Source organism: Miniopterus schreibersii (assembly GCF_964146895.1).
Source record: "Miniopterus schreibersii genome assembly, chromosome: 2".
Lineage (NCBI taxonomy): Eukaryota > Metazoa > Chordata > Mammalia > Chiroptera > Miniopteridae > Miniopterus > Miniopterus schreibersii.
In genome coordinates, this window is record NC_138102.1 from 15,542,626 (window position 1) to 15,561,863 (window position 19,238).

Here is a 19,238-nt window from a genome sequence, read left to right on the forward strand (position 1 = left end):
CAAGGAGTCCTTCCTGAGGACTCACTGATCCCAAGGAGAACAGAGTGTACACTTAGGATCTTTAAAATATAAAAGTCCTTGCCCAGCTGGGCGTGGCTCAGTGGTTGAGCATCGATCTAGGATCCAGGAGATCTGGGTTCGATTCCCGGTCAGGGCACATGCCCGAGTTGTGGGCTTGTTCCCCAGTCGGGGGTGTGCAGGAGGCAGCTGATCAGGGACTCTCATGGTTGATGTTTCTATCTCTCTCCCTTCCTCTCTTTCTGAAATCCATAAAAATATATTTTAAAAAGAAAAAAGAAACTAGCTAAACATATAGTTATTAGATCTGGCATATTGTATCTGTTTCTTTTTCTTTTGCGATTCTAGCTCTTATATCCTATATTTGGGCCTACATGCTGTAACTGACTACATGTGTATGTTTGGTTCTTTAATAATATCCACAGGCCTTTCTCTGAGTTTTCTTCAAAGGTTGTACTTTGTTTATTTACAAAGTAATTGTTTTTTAGATTTTGCAACAGAGCCTTTTAAAAATGAATAAAAAACAATTGAAAACTCTACAGCAGCGGAAACTTCCTGAATGGATGTCTACGCAGAATAAAAGATGTACTGTAGAAGAAAGTAAGGTATGCAGTTCACCTGTTATTCCTTTTATGTAAATTTGCCTGTAAAGTGAGTTGATCCTTTTAAACTTCAGGTCATTAATTTATAGTAGCTATTGTGTGAATGAACCAGAATTTAGTTATTGAATGGGTGAATGGGATTATGTTTTTTAAAGAAAATATGTTTTTATTGATTTTTAGAGAGAGAGGAAGGGAGAGGGATAGAAAAATAGAAACACTGGTGAGAAACATCATAGATCGGTTCCTTCCTATACTCCCCCTACTGGGGATGGAGCCTGAACCCCAAACTGGTGGGTGACCTCTTGGTTCCTGGGTCAGTGCTCAGCCACTGTGCCACACTGGTCAGGTGGAATTACATTTTGATTGGCTTTACAAAATCAGAATTCCTACTCTGTATTTTCCTTTTTTATCTACTTTGCATGGTTGACCTTACTGGTTTGTTGCAGTAATTTAGACAGTATTTACTTTGCTGAATTTTCTATGATTGAGCAAGTTTAGGTCCTCATAGATACAAGATCCACCAACCAGTCTTCAGCATTTTTATGGCAACATTATTACAGCTAGAATACTAATATAATTACAGAAATGATCAATAAAATAAATGTTTTTATGAGAATAGCATTAGAAGTTTGCAGATAAACTTGTTAGAAAAATAACTTTACAGTGGATGGCTTTATCTTTGTTACATTGTCCTTATGACTTCATCAGTCTATAAAGCATTAGTTAATAAAGCTTAGAACTATAATTTGAATGCTTCAGAGAGCTTTATTATTTCAATGAACATTTATTATTTTATATGAACTTTATTTGTACCTTTTCGGAATTTTATTTAACTCAAGGCATCTATTCAGAAGAGTGTTTTGGAAGATGACCTCCCCTTCCTGGAATTCACTGGATCCATTGTGTATAGTTATGAACCTAGTGATTGTTCTTTCCTATCAGAAGATATTAGGTAAGAGATTTGAATTTCCTAGTTTCATTGGAATTTGGACCCTCTGAAGATTACTAATGTGGTAATATTTGAAGTATACTGACTTTTGCAGTGGAGGTGTGTTCAATGGGTAATTATTCATATATGTAGAATATCATTGATAAGTTTTAATTCTTTTTAAAATCAAAACTTAAAATCACTGAATTAAATTACTTGTTTGCCTGTTCATTCATAAGCTTTTATATTACTTTAGCTGATATTTTTACTGTCAACACGTGAGATGTTATATACAGAACTACTGAATACATTATGTTTATTTCACCAATTTAGGGAAAAAAAAGGAATTATTTACACTCTTAAGTACCACTTTATATTCATTAAAATGGTTGTGATGGGCTCTGTTTCATTTAGTTCACAATTATAGCAAATGATCCTTAAAATAACATTTGAAATGACTATTTGTTAGTATTTTTAAAAATTGTCTTGTTAAATTAAGACTCTGCACTAAGTCAGTTTAAGGCTCTTTAAAATATATTTTTAATTTAAAAAAATTGTGAAATAGGCAAATATAAACAGTAATAGATAGTAATACAAACACATATATAGGGAGTCCCCCAAAAATGTATACACACACTTTGGATAATTATAAAGGCAGTGTTTATTAAAATACATTTCATTTTCAAAATTGAGCTATCAGCTGTTAAAGTACGTATTCATTTTTTTGGGACACCCTGTATATCCCACCTAGCTTTATCAAACTTAATACTCATTTTCTTCAAATCTTTATTAAGAAATGAAATAATAAAGTGCAGCTAAAGCCCCATGTATGCCCTTTCTGATTCTCTCCTCCCCAGCCAACTGAGATAACTTCTATCATGAGGTCAGTGTTTGTATTCCCTCACATGTTTTCTATAATATTCATAATTTTATATTTCAAAATACCACATACTATTATTTTGCCTATTTCAAAACTTTAAAAAAATGCTCTCACTTTAATAAATATGTTTTTATTGATTTTTTTTAGTGAGAGGAAGGCAGAGGGAGAGAGAAACATTGATGTGAAAGAGAGACATTGATTGGTTGCCTCCTGCATGCACCCCGAGCAGGATCGAACCTGCAACCTGGGTATATGCCCTGCTTGGGAATCGAACCAGCGACCTTTCTGTGCACAGGAGGACGCTCGACCAACTGAGCCACACTGGCCAGGGCAGAATGCTCTCACTTTATGTGCATACTTTGCCACTTGTCTTTTTCACTCAACATTTTATGTTTTTCAGAATTTTTGGTATATATAGTTCTATTTTAACCTTTATATAATATTGTTTCATTATGCCACAATTTGTCCATTCTTTTGTTGATGGAAATGCAGTTTTTTTCTATTTTTGTCAGTAGTAACAGTATTGTAATGAACAGCTTTAGACATTTCTGTCTGGTTGTGCACATATGAGAGTTTAATATATTTATGAGAAAAATTTGCCAGATTATAGTGTTTATACATCTTTAGCTAGAGATTGTGAAAGCTTTTGCCAAGAGGATTTTATCAGTTTAAACATTCACCAGTATATGAGCGGTCCCACTAATAGATATCCTTCTTAGCACTTGATGCTGTGTGTCTTTAATTTTCGCTAATCAGATAGATGTGATATTGTATAGATTTAATTTGCGTTTCTCTGATTTCTAGTGATATTTCATGTCTTCACATATTTATTTGCATTTCCTTTTGGGAATTACCTGTTCATGTTTTTCTCCTTTTTTTTTTTTACTGGATTACTTGTCTTTTTTAAAATTGACTTTTCGAGGGATTGTGTATATTTCCTGGCTAGTCATTAGCAGTTATATATATTACCGATATCTTCTACCAGCTGTGGCTTGTCTTTTAACTTTTTGAAGGATGTGCAGAAGTTGACATTTTAATGTAATTAATTTACACTATTTCCCCCTATAGCATGAGTTTGTCTGATGGAGATGCAATAGGATTCGACATGGAATGGCCACCAATATACAGTAAAGGGAAACTGAGCAGAGTTGCACTAATTCAGCTGTGTGTGTCAGAGAGCAAATGTTACTTGTTTCATGTTTCCTCTATGTCAGGTTGGTAATCTCTTCTCTTTGTTTCATTTTTATGTGGTAGATAATTATATTATGTCAACTTTATCCCCATAAAGTTAAGCTTTTGAATTAGCTGGCACTTCTTTCATTACCTTATACATTTGTTTAAGTATTTATGTTCCACCTGATTCACTCATATCCCTGTTTTATTTAATTTTCACATCTTTTCAGATGGTGATGTTATTCCTGCTTTACAGAGTAAAGAACTGAAGTTTAGAGGGGCAGAATGACCAGAAATATACTTAGTATTAGCAGAGGTAGCATTCAAACTAGTTGTTTTTCTTGTCATCAGTCAGGGCTTTTTGCTTTAGGTAAGAAAAGAAATACTCAAGGTGAATGTGTTTCTGAATTTTAACTTAACATGAACATAAATTTAAATATAAACATATAATGTGTCAGAGTAGAAAATAAATCCATCACACTTGCTAGAACCTAAGAGAATAATAATAAAATGTTATAGTTTTTCCTCAGGGATTAAAAATGTTGCTTGAAAATGAAGCAATTAAAAAGGTAGGTGTTGGAATTGAAGGAGATCAGTGGAAACTTTTACGTGACTTTGACATCAAATTAAAGAGCATTGTGGAACTGACAGATGTTGCCAATGAAAAGGTACATATATTATTTTCACAAACAAGATAAATTTGTGTTTCACAGAATGTCCCTTCTATCTGAATGTTAGACTTTTTGAAAAAAGTAATTTAAGCTGTATGTTTTTGTAATAAAGAAGTCCAAATGAGTGTTTCATAACAAAAACCTTCAGTTCTAATCTATTGCGTTAGCAAATAGTTTTTTTAAGCAAGTACCTCCGTCATATTACTATTACTTCACTTTGTTTCATATATTTTCAAATTTAAATTAAGTTTATCTCTTTAATCAATTTCTATCAATGCCCAATACCTTTTTTTTTTTTTATAAAGGAAGGGGATACTGTAGCTCTTGTGGTATGATGCTCTTACAAGTTGAACCATCAATTCCATCATCACCCATATTTCACATATTTTATTAATGTGGTCATTAGGTTAAATTCTCATATTTAGCCAAGTACTCATTTGGCTGGGAAGTTGAAAGCCTACCAATCTATTCAATGTTTTTTCCATGAACAATACTGTTACAGTCCAAGAGTTTTAATAAGTACACTGAGGAAATTCCAGAATTAAATTCTTATAATGTAGACTGCAAATGAGGTTTTTAATGACAGGAAATTTATTAAGGACTGTATATGCCTTATATTTTGGTATAACATTTCCAACTTTATTTGTGGCATGGTCATTTGGTGGTATTTAGGAATATATGAGAATAGAAGGGAGTAATTTTTGCTGTGTTGGTTTGTTCATTACTTCTAGCTAAAATGTTTAGAGACCTGGAGCCTCAATGGTTTGGTTAAACACCTCTTCGGTAAACAGCTTCTGAAAGACAAGTCTATCCGTTGTAGCAATTGGAAAAATTATCCTCTCACTGAGGACCAGAAACTGTATGCAGCTACTGATGCTTATGTATGTACCAAAGATCTTTAGACTATGATGTATTTTTTAAACCTAAAATACTTTAGAAAAATTTTGTTGTACTGTCACACACTCAGCTAAGATATATTAAATCAGTTTGGCATTAAAAATGCTTAGGAAGGCGTTTAGTGAAGCTGTTAATTCTCAATATTAATTAACAAGTACCAATCAACAGATTGTTCCATGCTGGTTATTTTTGTTGTCATGAAGCCAAAATAATGTCCAATCTGTACGTAAAAAGTGTGAGTTCTCCGAAAACACGAAAGGCGAGTAAGCCAAGACTGAGTATGCACAAGTGGTATTGATGATGTGCTTGATTTATAAGCATCTTCAGAATAAAAATAATTACAAGTCAGTTTCTCTATTGAAGCTGGCCTTATTTCCTGTATTTATATTTAAAATGTGGTAAAATTTAGAAAAATTGCCTCTAGATTTAGCTTTCACTGCTGTTAGTCAGATGCATTTTCATATTTATATACTCGTACATAGTGAAATCTGGGCTTATCTATATATGTAGCACTATCAGGTTTTTTTTCAAGAAGTATATTTTATGTCCCAGTGAATTTCTTTTTCCCTAATTTATACTTTCATTTGTAGATGAATATCTTGTTGTTTCCCTTTTCTTTTGCATCTGTTTTTAGGAATAGAAACTCCTTTTATTTATAAACAAAAAATTCAGTTTTGTTGGAAAATAGGTTGATAACTGTCCTTCATGTTCTGTTAAAAAATCATAAAACTTGTTGAGAACTAGCTCAAATTCTATAGCATTTTTATTTATGAAAAATCAATATGACTTAATTGTTCCTGTCAACAGTACCTAGAAGAGGGGCTGTTTATACACTGATTAACATTCTTGGCCAATTTAATGAGATATGTGGAATGGATATCTATAGTCAAAACATACTTCTCTTACTTGACTATATTTTGTTAAATTCCATTTGTAAGTTATTTGATTGGATACCTACTTGAGATACTAGATGTTAAAACATGAGAACTTAAACTTTCATTTTAAAGCATAGACTGCTTACTTTCTCCATTCTCACAATTGGTGTGGTGGATAAATGAAGACATTTAAATCTTCACGTAACATAATAGGTTGAATTCAGCTTTTTGGGTGCTTGGGGAATCATTGTTTTGGATTTTTGTAAAGATGGGTCATAATTTTGGAGATCATTAGTATGCACTTTCATTTTTCTGTTTTTCCATAGGCTGGCCTCATCATTTATCAAAAATTAGAAATTTTGGGTGATGCTGTGCAGTTGTTTTCCATAAATAAAGGTATGTTATGATCTAAAAATAAAAGATAAAATTTGAATTTACTTTTTTGTGTGAGATTTACCTCCAAAAAGACAATATTCACACCTGTGCAAAGCATTTAGTATTATTACAACTTCTTGAGTGTTTGAGCAGTTTTGACATTAGGTCAACATCTATTTGGCCAAGGCTTAGGGTTCTAGGCATGTTACTGGCGGCAAAGCAGGACTCATCGATTTTACTTTGTAGCATTGCTGCTTATTAGGCTTCTATAGTTGGGATTTTGATAACATTAGTGATACAACTAGCTGTCTTCCAGTTTGGAGATTATACATCCTTGCTATAAATATTTAAATTGTATAAGATACTTTACAGTGCCCTGGTTTAAATTTCTAACTTTTCTCCAGGGTAGGATAACTCGACTGTTTTTCTCCAAAAAGAATGACCACTTCATTCAATTCCACTGCCTTTCTCAAATATCTCGATAGGTTGATGATAGCAGACATGTAGTAGAGTGGAAGAGCATGGGCTTGTCCCATGGACCAGTGGTGGAATCCCAGCCACATGACCTGGAATTACCTGTTTCCCCATGTTTAGTGTGAGTGACAGCATAATATCTATTTCATAGAATAGTTGTGGGCACTAAAAGGGACATACTTTTCCAAGCACCTATATTGTTCTGTATAGAGTTGTTATTACTATTCTTGTCGCTTCCTTTTGGAGATTTTAAATAATCGTGTTTGTTAAGATGTTAATTAAATTAGTTGATTTTGCTAAATAAACTTAAAACTGTGGCATGATCTTCTCATAGGAGATTATATAATATCCTTTATAATTGCCATGAGAAGGGATCCGTACCCTCCACGGTAGACCCTCCTTTACATGTTAAGGTAGAAGATTTCTTATACTCTTTCTTTCCATGGAAAACCACTTCCCATGAGTGCCTGCTGATTCTCTGTAGCCAAAGGTGCCGTGGTGAGAAATTATCTTGATTAACTAAGGCAAATGATGTGGTTTTGAAGTTGATCTAGAGAACAAGATATAAGAACTTACTTAACTCATCATAGGCTTAAATTCAACGGAGGAAATTCATGATGTTCTGATTTGCAGAATTACTTGTAGGTTATACTTTCAATTTTGTCTTTGATGAAAATGCTTCTGAGGAATGTGTAAGATGTTTTTCAAAACTACAGTAACATATTGATAAGTCAGTACTAGAAGTCCTGGTATCTCTGTACCTGTCATTGCAATACTACTTTTTTTTTTTTAACTATAATACTACATTCTTTGACCCTCACTTTTATTTGTTGTTACATTGTATGTGTAAGTATATTGTGACATCTGAAATGAATAAACTTGACCAGTGAATTGTAACAAAGATTACCATTCCTTTTTTCTTTCCCCCTGCTTTCCTCTTTCCCTCCCTTCCTGTTACTAAGTAAGAGGTGTTAACCTTACTTTTCTTTAATTTTCCCCATGCATATATAGATGATATTTTCAAATGACCACTTCTGCTTTGTATTATAAGATTATGTCTTTTTTCTTATTAAAGGATAAAAGTAGATCAGAACATCAGAAAACAAAAGGCTATTTACACATTGCTTCACGGCTCTTAAATATTAGCTTATATCCAAGATGGTAGCTGATAAGCACAAAATGATATAGTAGTTAAATATGTATTTACTTATTTATTAAAATCATTGAGCGCTTTTGATGTGGGAATGCAGTAGTGAACAAGACAGGCATGACTCTGTTTCCTGAGATGAAAACCTCCAGTTTTGTGTGATATATAGATGAACAAATACGGCAGTTGCAGTATGGGTGGATGAGTCTTTCGCTGTGGGAAAATTAGGTGTGATGGTTCGCACGTAGGAGAGGCATCCAGTGCATATTTGGAGGTATTAGAGCATATTTTCTAGAGAACGTGACGTTTAAGGCAAGACCGGAAATATGAGCAGGAGTTAGCTAGCTCAAAATAGAGGAAAAGTGTCATAAGCACAGGAGGTAACAAGTGCACAGTTTCAGGGGTAGGAGAAATCATGGTATCTCTGAGCAATTGAAAGTAGTTCATTGTGATGAACTATCGAATATGACAGGGGAGGAATGAGGGAGAAGCAGAGAAAGGGGAGCAGCTAAGCCACATTAAGGAGTTTACATTTCCTCCCAAGCGCTATCAAGGGTTTTAAATCCAGAAGTAAGATGAATTACCTTAAATAACAACCTGCGCTGTAGAGCAGAAAATAGGTTGTAGGAGGGCAGGGGGTCACAGTGGGAAGAAGACCCGTTAGATGGCTCTGCCCGTTATCCCAGTGAGAGGTGCTGGTGACCTGGCTTGGATGGCTGTGTTGAGGATGGAAAGAAGTGGATTGATTCAGAGTAGACTTAATGGAGCCGTAGACAGAATTTGGTGTGAGGATGAGAGCTGTGTGTTGAGGACCACCTCTGTGTTGTTGGCATGAGCAGTAGGGATGAAGGACGTTGCAGAGGAGGTGCAGGGTTTGGGGATGAGGAGTCTGAGTTGGCTTTAGGTGTGTTAAAGGAAGGAAGCCTGTGGGATAGCAAAATGAAGGTGGCCAGTAGGCACTTGGATGTACAGTCTATAACTCAGAAGACAGTGTGCATTAAAAGTAAAGAATTGAGAGTTGGAGATAATGAATTGGTGTAAGAAGCTTGAGGAGCTCTTAGTTTTTAACGTTTGCATGGAGGAGGGGACACCAGAGGAGTCATAGGCCTAGGAGGAAATGAGGAGATGTGCGGTGTAGAAGGTCCAGTGGAGAACATGTTTTAAGTGGGAGGACGTTATCAACTGTTTTAAATTCTGCTGAGAGTTTGAGAAACTGAGGGCTTAGAATAATCATTTGATTTGGCAACATGGCAATTATTTGTAATCTTTTACTACAGCAGCAACGGCATACTGGGTCACCGAAGAGCATTTCAATGAGAAAGTGGTCATTTAGGGCATGTGCTATTAAAACAGAAAAGTGTCCACAGGTACACGAAGGTGCGATAGCCTTGGCGAGAGTGCAGTAGTGGAATGACGGGTGTGGAAATCTTATTAACGTGAATAGAGGACTAAGATCTAAGGAATGTGAGAAAGCAGGTGTAAACAATTATTTTTTTAGAAGCTTGGCTTGGAAAGGGAGTATTCAGTTGTTCCTTTAACATATTTGTTGGGTGTTTATATGGTTCAGGCACTGCTCCCGTTGCTGGGGAAATTCACCCAACGAAACAGAGCAAGCTCCTTCACTTCATTTGACTGAAGTGAGAGAGTGGGAACCACATGGATATCTGAGGGAGGGGCATAGCAGGCACAGGGGAAGAAAGAGCAAAGCCTCTAAGGGTGATTGCTCGCCCTGTGTGAGGAACAGAGTGTAACTGAAGTGAAATGAGTAAGGGTGAGAGGAGTAGGAAATGAGGCTAGAAAAGTAGCTTGAGCCAGATAGATCATTTAGGGCCTTATAGGCTATGAATCTGACTTCATATTTTATTAATTAAAATAAATACAGTAGTAAGTGATGGGAAAGCCCTTACCGGGTTTGGAGCAGGAGAATGACATGATTAAATTTTTATCTTAAAAGGATTTTTTCTGGCTACTATAAGTGGGCAAGCATTTAGGCCGGGACTTCGGTTCGGAGGCTGTTGTCATAGTCTAGGCAAGATAATAATTCTTTGGATTAGGCTGGTAGCAATAGAGATGAGATTCCGTATATATTTTGAAGGATTTGCTGATGAATTCGCCATAAGGGGTGAGATGTCGAGACTGAGAAAACAATGAAAATATTTTGGTTGGATTAACTAAGTGAATGGAAGGATCAGTTAGTGGAAAGATTACGGGAAGGAGTAGGTTTTGGTGAGAAACATGTAGATTTAAGTTTTGGACATGTTGAATTTTAGTGCTTATTGATGTCTAAGAAGATACCTAGTTGGAAATGGGGTTCTGTAGTTAGGGGAAAGGTGGGCGTTGGAGATGTAACTGGGAATCATGAGCATACAGATGGTAGTGAAATAGTGTCACTGGGTGAGATGGAATAGAGAGTGAATGGGATGAAGCACGGAAGAGGCCCAGGTGTTGGCATCAGGGGCACCTGCGTAGCCAGGAAGATGAGAGCGCAGCAGAGAGGCCTGCAGAGGCTTGGTAATCATGGAGCAAGTGTAGGAGGTGTGGTGTTCAGAAAGCTAAGTGAAGAAAACTGTTTAAGCAGGAGGAAGTTACCAACTGTTTTAAATACCTTGGAGAGTTTGAGATGAGGAACTATAATTAACAATTAGGTTTGATAGTGGGAGGCCACTGGCCACCTTTCCAAAAGCAGCTGTACAGTCCTGGTGAAATCTTACTTGGAATCAGTGTAGGAGAAAATGCGAGGAGAAAATGTCAGACAGTGGGTATGGACAACTCTTTCAAGAGGTTTGGCTGTAATGGGAGTAGTGATACTAACGCAGGCAGGTTGAGGGTGGGAAGATGAGAGAGTCTTCATCTTCTTGTTTCTGTTTTCTTAGTGAAATAAGAGGTGGGTTGTTCCCTGAGTAAAAGGAGGGACAAGCTGATGCTGGAGGCTGGGGAGAAGAAAGAGGTATGAAATAGAAACCCTGAGAGTAGGAAAGTGGAAAATGCAGAATGATTAATAATCATTACTGAGGGTGCAAGATCTGTGTCATAATTTAAAACCAAGTGAGGTGAGTCATCATAGTTGTGTTTTTATTTTCAACTATATTCAGCCTCTTGGATCCAGGCATCAAGTAGGTAAAAAAGCTGGTTTTAATTAGAGTAGGGGTTTAGCCAGGTAAGCACCATGGAGGGAGGGAGGGACAAAAGAGCCGAGTCTGTACAGGCGAGTGATTGCTGTAATAAGAGTAAGCAAAAGACAGGGCGAAGGGTGGGAGTGGGAAGGAGGGTGGGCAAGGAAAAGGTAGAGTCAATGGGTTTGGTTCTGAAAGTGTGAAAGAAAGAGAGCACGCTGGGGTTCAGAGGGTGGAACGCTTACAATTAAAGTTCAGAAGTGGTGACTTCATTGGAAGTTACAAGGTCAGGGGTATGACTGTGGGAATGGGTGGCTGAGGTCAGTTGAGGGAAAGGTTGTTGGAAATGGAGGGATCATGGAACTGAAAATGCCACTCTTTTAGGTGGAGCTTCTCTGTGAATACTCCAGTCACTAGGAATTATCACAGGAGCAGTAGTGAAGGGAAAGACAGTGAACCAGGTGATAAAATCATCAGTGAATAGAGGGTGTGATTTTTAGATCATAAGGTTACTGCAGTAGTCAGGAATAGTTGACATGGTTTGCTTCTGAAGAGCTGGACTTTCTGAAGGACAAGAGAAGTGGTAACGGAGAGTAAGAGATTCTCAGCTGGGAAAGGGTTTGGGGATTGAGAGCAGGCTTTGTGGTATAGAGGGAGATTGGCGAGCCAGACAGAATGAAGTTGAGAGTTTGGAAGATGATCAGTGATTAGGAAGGCTTGCATTTTATTTTGGTGATGACCTATGATAATGAGGGCAGTAAGGAATGGCTGTTGGGTAAGACTATGTTTTACCAAACTATATTTAATAAGCAGCCCACATGGTATTATATTAATTTCTGAATTTAAAACAATGCACGTGGGTTCAGATTCTCATTTCTACCTTCTCCTTCTGCTGTGGTTGATAACCACTGGGTTGTAATATGTATGAATGCAGATCATTTTGAATTTATTCTAAAATTTAAATAGCAAAAATTTGAAAGGGAAGTAAAGTGACAAGTGATTTGGAGATAGAATAAGGATTTCTTGTTGTTGTTGCAGCTCATTTAAAGAAAGAAAATGAAACTGTGAGCCCTAATACTGTTTAAATAAATGGCTAAATAAATATCCCTGCTTTGTGGTTTCCAAGTTGATGTTCTTTTTTTTTTTTTTCCAGAGGAAGAAATACTACCTACTAATGTGAAGAAACAATTGACTTCAGTCTCTGAGGAGATGATGGATCTGGCTAGGCATCTCCCTGACACTTTTAGAAAACTGGAAAATCCACAGAGGTTAAATATCAGTTTTTAAAATCAATCCTGTTTGTTCTTAATGCATATGAGGAATTGTTAAGGTAGACTCATATCAGCTTGCTCAGATACACCCACACAGACCAATGTATGAATTTGAGAAATATCTTTCCAGTGGTTAAATTATGCATCAAAAGATTTAAGGCTTTTCTGTCTGCTTTGTAGGGTGCTTTATGAAACAAAGCAAAATAAAATTAGTAAGTCCATGTGAAGAAAAATATTTAAGATTCAAAGTTGTCTTTTTCTCTGTGTTTTTAGGCATCTTTCATTTGTATTTATAGTTTGCTCACTTGAAATCTAAAAATAAAAGCAATTCATATACCTAGTAGCTTCATATTTCTGGTTATTATCCCATTATTATATAAGAATTCTACCTAATCCATAGGCTATCAGAGCAAGAGGCATTCAGATTTTAAAGATCATTTATAGCTAATGAACTAGACAACTTGAGATAGCTGGATTAATAGACATGGGACTACTGGCTGGTGCTGTATAGCTAACTCTTTTTGGAACCAGGCCTTAACCTCATCCTAATTGCTGAATGGCTTTGTTAAATCTCTAAAAGCAGGATTTCCCTGGAACAGTGAGTGATTACAATGTGGCAATATAATTTTGAGGCAAAAATACTTTGTAGAAATATGAAGCAATTAGTTAAAATAGAATTCTGACTCTGACAAATGAATGTTAATGTATTCTTTGTTGGATGAGATTTGTGATATATTTTGATTGAGAGATTTCAAAATATGATTTAGAAATTCAGCTCTTTTTCAAAACCATTTTTCTCCCAGCAGTTTGTCGAAGTCGTTTTTATGTAACTTTGAGAATTGTGGAAAGGTGTACCTCTCAAATGGGGAAGGACATCAATAAGGCCATTTCTTATTCATTTTTTCCTTCATGAAAGACTAAAAGTCACCATTTATATGATGTTTACGTGCATGTCTGATTTTTGCTCTAGCATTTAAAATATCCATGAGTGCTTTGCTTTGTGATGCCAAAGATAAATAGGTTTCCTTAAAACTTGAGAATGGAAAAGACTAGATTCATTTTTAGTAAAGATAGATCTTGTAAAATTTTAGTGTCAAAACAAGAACTAGTTAAATCTCTAATTTCAGGTTCTTTGTTAACAAGTCTACAGTAATGCCTAATTTATCTAGATTATACCTCAGAACCAGAAGGGAACGAAAAAGGCCTTTGAACAGCCAAAATCCATGCCAGAAACATGAATTCAAGCTCACTTTACTGTGTTTCCAGTGGAGTGCATGAGGCCACAGTCAGAGCATAATTGCTTTTTGTTTATAGATACAGTTTGACAAGCTTGGATATCCAGTTAAAATGAAAACCAGGTATGGATAAGGAATGGTATGTACGTGACAGTAGACAGAAGTTACAGTTGACTGTTTCTGAAGGAGAGAACAAAACTATAAAGATTTAAGAACTCTTAAAATAGAGCAGTTTGAGGTTTGTTACAGAAGGGAATAGCTTTATGCTTCAGGGGACCTGGGAAGGCATTGGAATGTACAATCCTGCTTATTCACTAATTTAAATTCAGTACTTATCTGTTGTATTGCCTTCATGTACTTGACATTCTGCTGGGTGCTGAGGTTGTCTGCAGGCCACTAATGTACATAATAACAATCCTAAGAAGGAAGGAAAAATACACTGTGCATTATTGAAGAAGGCAGTGCTGCTTTTGATGTATTAAGAGTAAATAGTTATCTTACCTGAAACGTGTTATTCTCTGATGTTAGAGTAGGATAAATGCGCCCTTACAGGCCTTGTCTATCTGTGTGTCACTGTTGCTACATTTATATGTTACATCATTTCCCATGCATTTAACAGACTGGGGCACATATCTGTTTCTATTAACGTATTTATGTACAGGTCTTATGTTTGTATACCTGTGTATAATGATAAACGTTCTTTATAAGATTTGAAGAGTTTTATAGTGTTAGAGTTAGTGAGTTTTTAGGTTTGAATTTAATTTTGCTTTTGATTATTTGATGTAGACTTTGTCAACTTAAGCTTGAGCCCAACTTTGGAGTGCTGTTAATAACGGTGCTATTTTTAGTGTGGAAATAACTCAAGACTTTTGATAGTTTATTCCCAGGAATGAACAAATCTTGATTTGAATCAAATATAAAATTTTGAAAGTCATGTTAGTCTGACTTATTTTACTTAGTGTGATGTTCTCTAGATCTATCCATATTGTTGCAAATGGCAGTAGTTCATCTTTTCTTATGGCTGAGTAGTATTCCATTGTATATATATGCCGGATCTTTTTTATCCAGTCATCCATGGAAGGACATTTGGGTCATTTCCATGTCTTGGCCACTGTGAATAACACTGCAGTGAGTATAGGGGCCCATATATCTTCACGAATAAATGTTTTCAAAGTTTTTGGGAAGATACCCAGAAGAGGCTATCTATTATGGTTCCTCTGTTAGTTTTTTGAGGAGCCTCTATACAGTTTTCCATAGTGGCTGTACCAATTTACATTCCTACCAGCAGCGTATGAGGGTTCCTTTTACTCTACAACTTCTCCAGCACATTATCTCTTGTCTTGTTGATAACAGCCATTCTAGCGTGTGTGAGGTGGTGTCTCCTGTGGTTTTGATTTGCATTTTCCTTAGAGCTGGTGAAATTGATCATCTTTTCATATATCTGATGGCCATTTGTAACTCTTCTTGGGAGAAGTGTCTGTTCAGGTTCTTTACCCATTTTAAATTGGATGATTTTTTTATTTTATTGTTGAGTCTTTTGAGTTCTTTATATGTTTTGGATGTTAGCCCCTTATCTGAGGTATTGTTTGCAAATATCTTCTCCAATTTGGTTGGTTGCCTTTTTGTTTTGCTGGTAATTTCTTTTGCTGTGCAGAAGCTTTTTAGTTTGCTATAATCCCATTCATTTATTTTTGCTTTTGCTACCCTTGTTTTTGTGGTCAAATTCATAAAACCCTCTCTAAGACCAAAGTCCATAAGTTTAGTGCTTATGTTTTCTTCTATGGATTTTATTGTTTATATTTAGGTCTTTGACTCATTTTGAGTTAATTTTTGTGTATGGTAACAAATAGCAGTTTAGTTTCATTCTTTTGCATGTGGTTTTCCCAGCATGGTGGCAGAAGGAGACTTGACTTTGAGTGGTAGATACACAGAGCAACATACAGATGATGCATTATAGAGTCGTAGACTTGAAACATATAATCCCTTTAATTTCTGCTTTTATTAAGTAACTAAAAATTGCTGTAATAAGCCCTATAACCAATATATAAGATAGTATGCCTCATGTTGTATTCTAGCAGTGGTTTCCCTGTTCAGTTAGCCAGGTTTGGTTATACTGTAGCCATTTGAAGTCACTTAGTTAAAATGTTACGTTAGCAACTATATTTAAGGAGTTAAGAAATTCAGTTCATATATATTCTATACATCGTCTTCATATTTTCTCACATCTTATATTTGCCCACTGAAGGGAATTTTATTTTTCTTTTCCAAAAAATTCGTGTCTAGTTTTGAGATGTTAGAAGATACAAAATATCATTTTTGAATTATATAAACACTCTTTATTTTATTTTATTTTATTTATTTTATTTTATTATTTATTTTATTTTTTAAAATTTTATTTTTGTTTAAAATATTACAGATGTCCCTTTTTCTCCCCAATGACCCATTCCACCCCATCCCTTTCCCCTCCCCAGTCCCTCTCCCCACCATTGTCCGTGTCCTTGGGTTGTGCATAATATAAACACTCTTATGTGTTGCAGTGGGACTAGTTTGATCACTAAATTGAAAAAAAATGAAGTAAAACATGGGCTCATAAACATTTTCTTTTAACTTAACATATTAATGTTTATGTGTTTCTAATCTTTTGTTATACACCATGGCTTTTTCATTAAATATAGGCCTGATGTTTGGAGTTGTGCAGAGTGTTTCTTGTTTAAAAATATACCCATGTGTATCATCTATAATTTCCAATTTCAATTTCTTTAAAATGGAGTGAAAACTGAAAGCCTTTGAAGCAATCTGAATGAAGAGCCCTCAGATTTGTCCTCCAAACTTTTATAGTTACTTGAACTATATAGTTAATCAGAGAGAACTTATTTTTAAAAGGAAATTTACTAAGTATTTCCACATGTTCAACTTAGAATTTAAGGAAATGGTTTTTTTGTTTTAGTGGGCATGTATCATTGATGTGATTTACATTTAATTAAATTAATTAGCATAAAAAGTATGACTGGCATAAACAATTAGTTTGGGACCAAACATTGCTACACTTAATAAGCATGCAAGTCAAATGTTGATTGCAGAGGTGCATTGCTGTATTAGAGAGTAGCCTACTGGCTATGGCTATAAGTCTATAGCGGGCAATAGGGAATGAAGAGCAACTTTAATCCAATGTGTAATTGAAAAATCAGAACAAAACACAATAGAACAGTGTGTCCTTGAAGTGAAGATCAGTTTAGAAAGCTTCTATTTTTTCAAAAGCATCAAAACTTGTCCTTATAGTTAATGCAATTAAAGTGGAATTAACCTTTAACATTTTTTTTAGGGTTTCTCTGCTATTGAAGGATATTTCAGATAATCTGCATTCACTGAGGAAGGTGATATTTGGCTCTACTGAGACTGAACTGAGGCCCAGCACTAATTTTAGCTTAGTACCATTGGAAGATCCAGCTGCTGGTGGAGTACAACAGAAACAAGATGAGACATGGGACACAGCACTTGATAATTTAATTACACATGATAGAGAAAATGTGTTTGGAAATGAAGTAAAACAAGAAGATGGACTTGAAGATGGACTCAAAGACAATAAGTTGAAAGAGAATACAGAAGAAGTTTGCTTGATGTCTTTAGATATTACAGAATATGAACTCCAACTTTTGGAACAGCAGGCTCAGGAAAAATATCTTAGTGATGTTACTTGCAAATCTCCTGAGGTACTAAGTAAAGAGAAAATTTTCATTCACCCATAGGGGTTGGCGAATTTTTTATGTAAAGGGACAGACACATAGTACATATTTTAGACTTTGTAGATCACACCATCTCTGTTTTAACTACTCAGTTCTGCCAGTTTAGTTTGAAAGCAGCTATTGATAAATGTAAACAAATGAGCTTGTCTGTGCTTCGATAAAACTTTATTTACAAAAGCAAAAAGTGGGCTGGATTTGGCTTGTGAACCGTATTTTGCTACTTCTGACTTATAGTTGTATAGTGGAGAGATTTTATAGTGTCAGCACACATTTATTGGAATTTGCTATTTTAGCATTTCTCCTGCCTTTTACCTAGTAGATAACTCTGCTTTTTTTGGATTCCTTACATATCTACTAGTGTTTATTCTTCCAAACTTGAGTTTTGAGAGTAGTTTTATTTCTTTGTACAGATTTTCTTTACTTGCTGTTGTGATAGGGGTTCTAATAAGCTGATGTTTTTGCTTATCACTAACCTTTACTGTCATCTGGAGAGTTAGTAACCTATATTTTTTTCTTGATAGGTTATTGTTAAACATTCTATCTTCTCTTTCAGCTTCATGTTTAGATATCTAATTATTATGTTCTGATTAGTTTAGTTTAATTTGCAGGATTTTGTTTTCTCCTGGCTAAGTTAAGCTTATTTTTTTGAAATAGGGAAGTCATATTAGAGGAATCATTATATTTTTTTTATTGTAAAGACAGATCATAAAAAGAGACATTTAGCCCTATAGTTTAATCTCATTCATTTTTCATTAGTTGAAACAATTACCTAAGATTCCCACATTCAGGATAATTTTATATATTTTCTTTTACAATAACTAATTGTTTTAAGCTTTTAAACATTAGATTTAAAAATCATTTAATATGGTTACCTCCCCCTTAGTTTCCTAATGGCAATCAAAGTCTCAGTTTTTGAAGAATTCTCTATATTTTGGTTACTTTATTAGTTATCACTTCTATCAGAATATACATGCATTTTATTTTAAAATTGTTTTCAAATTATTGTCATACCAACGGTTTATGAAACAGATTCCCTTTTTGGGAAATATCTTTTGCTAACATCTATGTTACTCTTTAATTTTAAAGAAATTTCATATTATATGTACTTTAAAATGATGTCTCATATAATGATACAGAATTATGATTATGATTTCATGATCTGACTGACACCATTTACCCTAATGATTGCCATATTTAATTGTGTAGTAATTATTAGCATTTTTTTCTTTATCCATGAAAGACCCTATTTAAAATATTAAAGAGTTTTTCTCTCCTTATATAAAACTTACTTGAAAATCTTTTTTTTAAAGCTTAATATTTTCAGGCTCATTAAGGCTATACTTTCTTTTCCTATTTACAATTTAAAGATTAGATATTTTGGGGCGATCTTTCTTATGTGGGTTTCTTTTGTGCAGATTCCCATGCTGTCCACACCTGCTTCCTGGGGATTGCCAAATTTTTGTAAAGGTTCCTCGTATCTAAACATCAGCAATAGCTAAATAAATTATTTGGAACTGTTTTTCAAATATATGTTGATGTTACTTATAAAATATTGATTTATTTAAAGGTATTTTAATAATCATAGTAGCTTTTGGATCTTTTAAAAATAAGTGGATAGATAAGAACAACTATTGTTCCTGGCTTTGTACAGAATTTTCAACCTTGCAAAGAGGTTCTTATACTCAAAAAATTTGGGAAACACAGTTTGACATTGTTTAATGATAGCTGAACTTGTCACTTTGTGTTTTCATTTAGAGTGTGGGCTTTATTTCAAGTCTTTTTTTTTTATCTTTCCAATTATATTTCTTTTTTTTTTCTTTTGATTTGGTTCTTTGT

General features: G+C 34.9%; 1 protein-coding gene across 4 annotated transcripts in view; it reads left to right on the top strand.

Moving 5' to 3' along the window:
- The window catches only part of WRN (WRN RecQ like helicase), a 97,970-nt gene that overhangs the window by 18,201 nt on the left and 60,531 nt on the right, over nt 1-19,238 (top strand). Inside the window, exons 2-9 of one of the 4 annotated variants that reach the window (XM_081128246.1) lie at nt 507-623; nt 1,460-1,572; nt 3,497-3,642; nt 4,121-4,269; nt 5,004-5,153; nt 6,371-6,440; nt 12,307-12,421; nt 16,982-17,369. In XM_081128246.1, coding sequence (XP_080984372.1) covers nt 531-623; nt 1,460-1,572; nt 3,497-3,642; nt 4,121-4,269; nt 5,004-5,153; nt 6,371-6,440; nt 12,307-12,421; nt 16,982-17,369 — 1,224 coding nt within the window. In that variant the 5' untranslated portion in view covers nt 507-530. Of the gene's footprint in view, nt 1-506; nt 624-1,459; nt 1,573-2,405; nt 2,432-3,496; nt 3,643-4,120; nt 4,270-5,003; nt 5,154-6,370; nt 6,441-12,306; nt 12,422-16,981; nt 17,370-19,238 lie in introns of those variants that run through there. The other 3 variants (XM_081128247.1, XM_081128248.1, XM_081128249.1) reach the window with 3 other exon arrangements.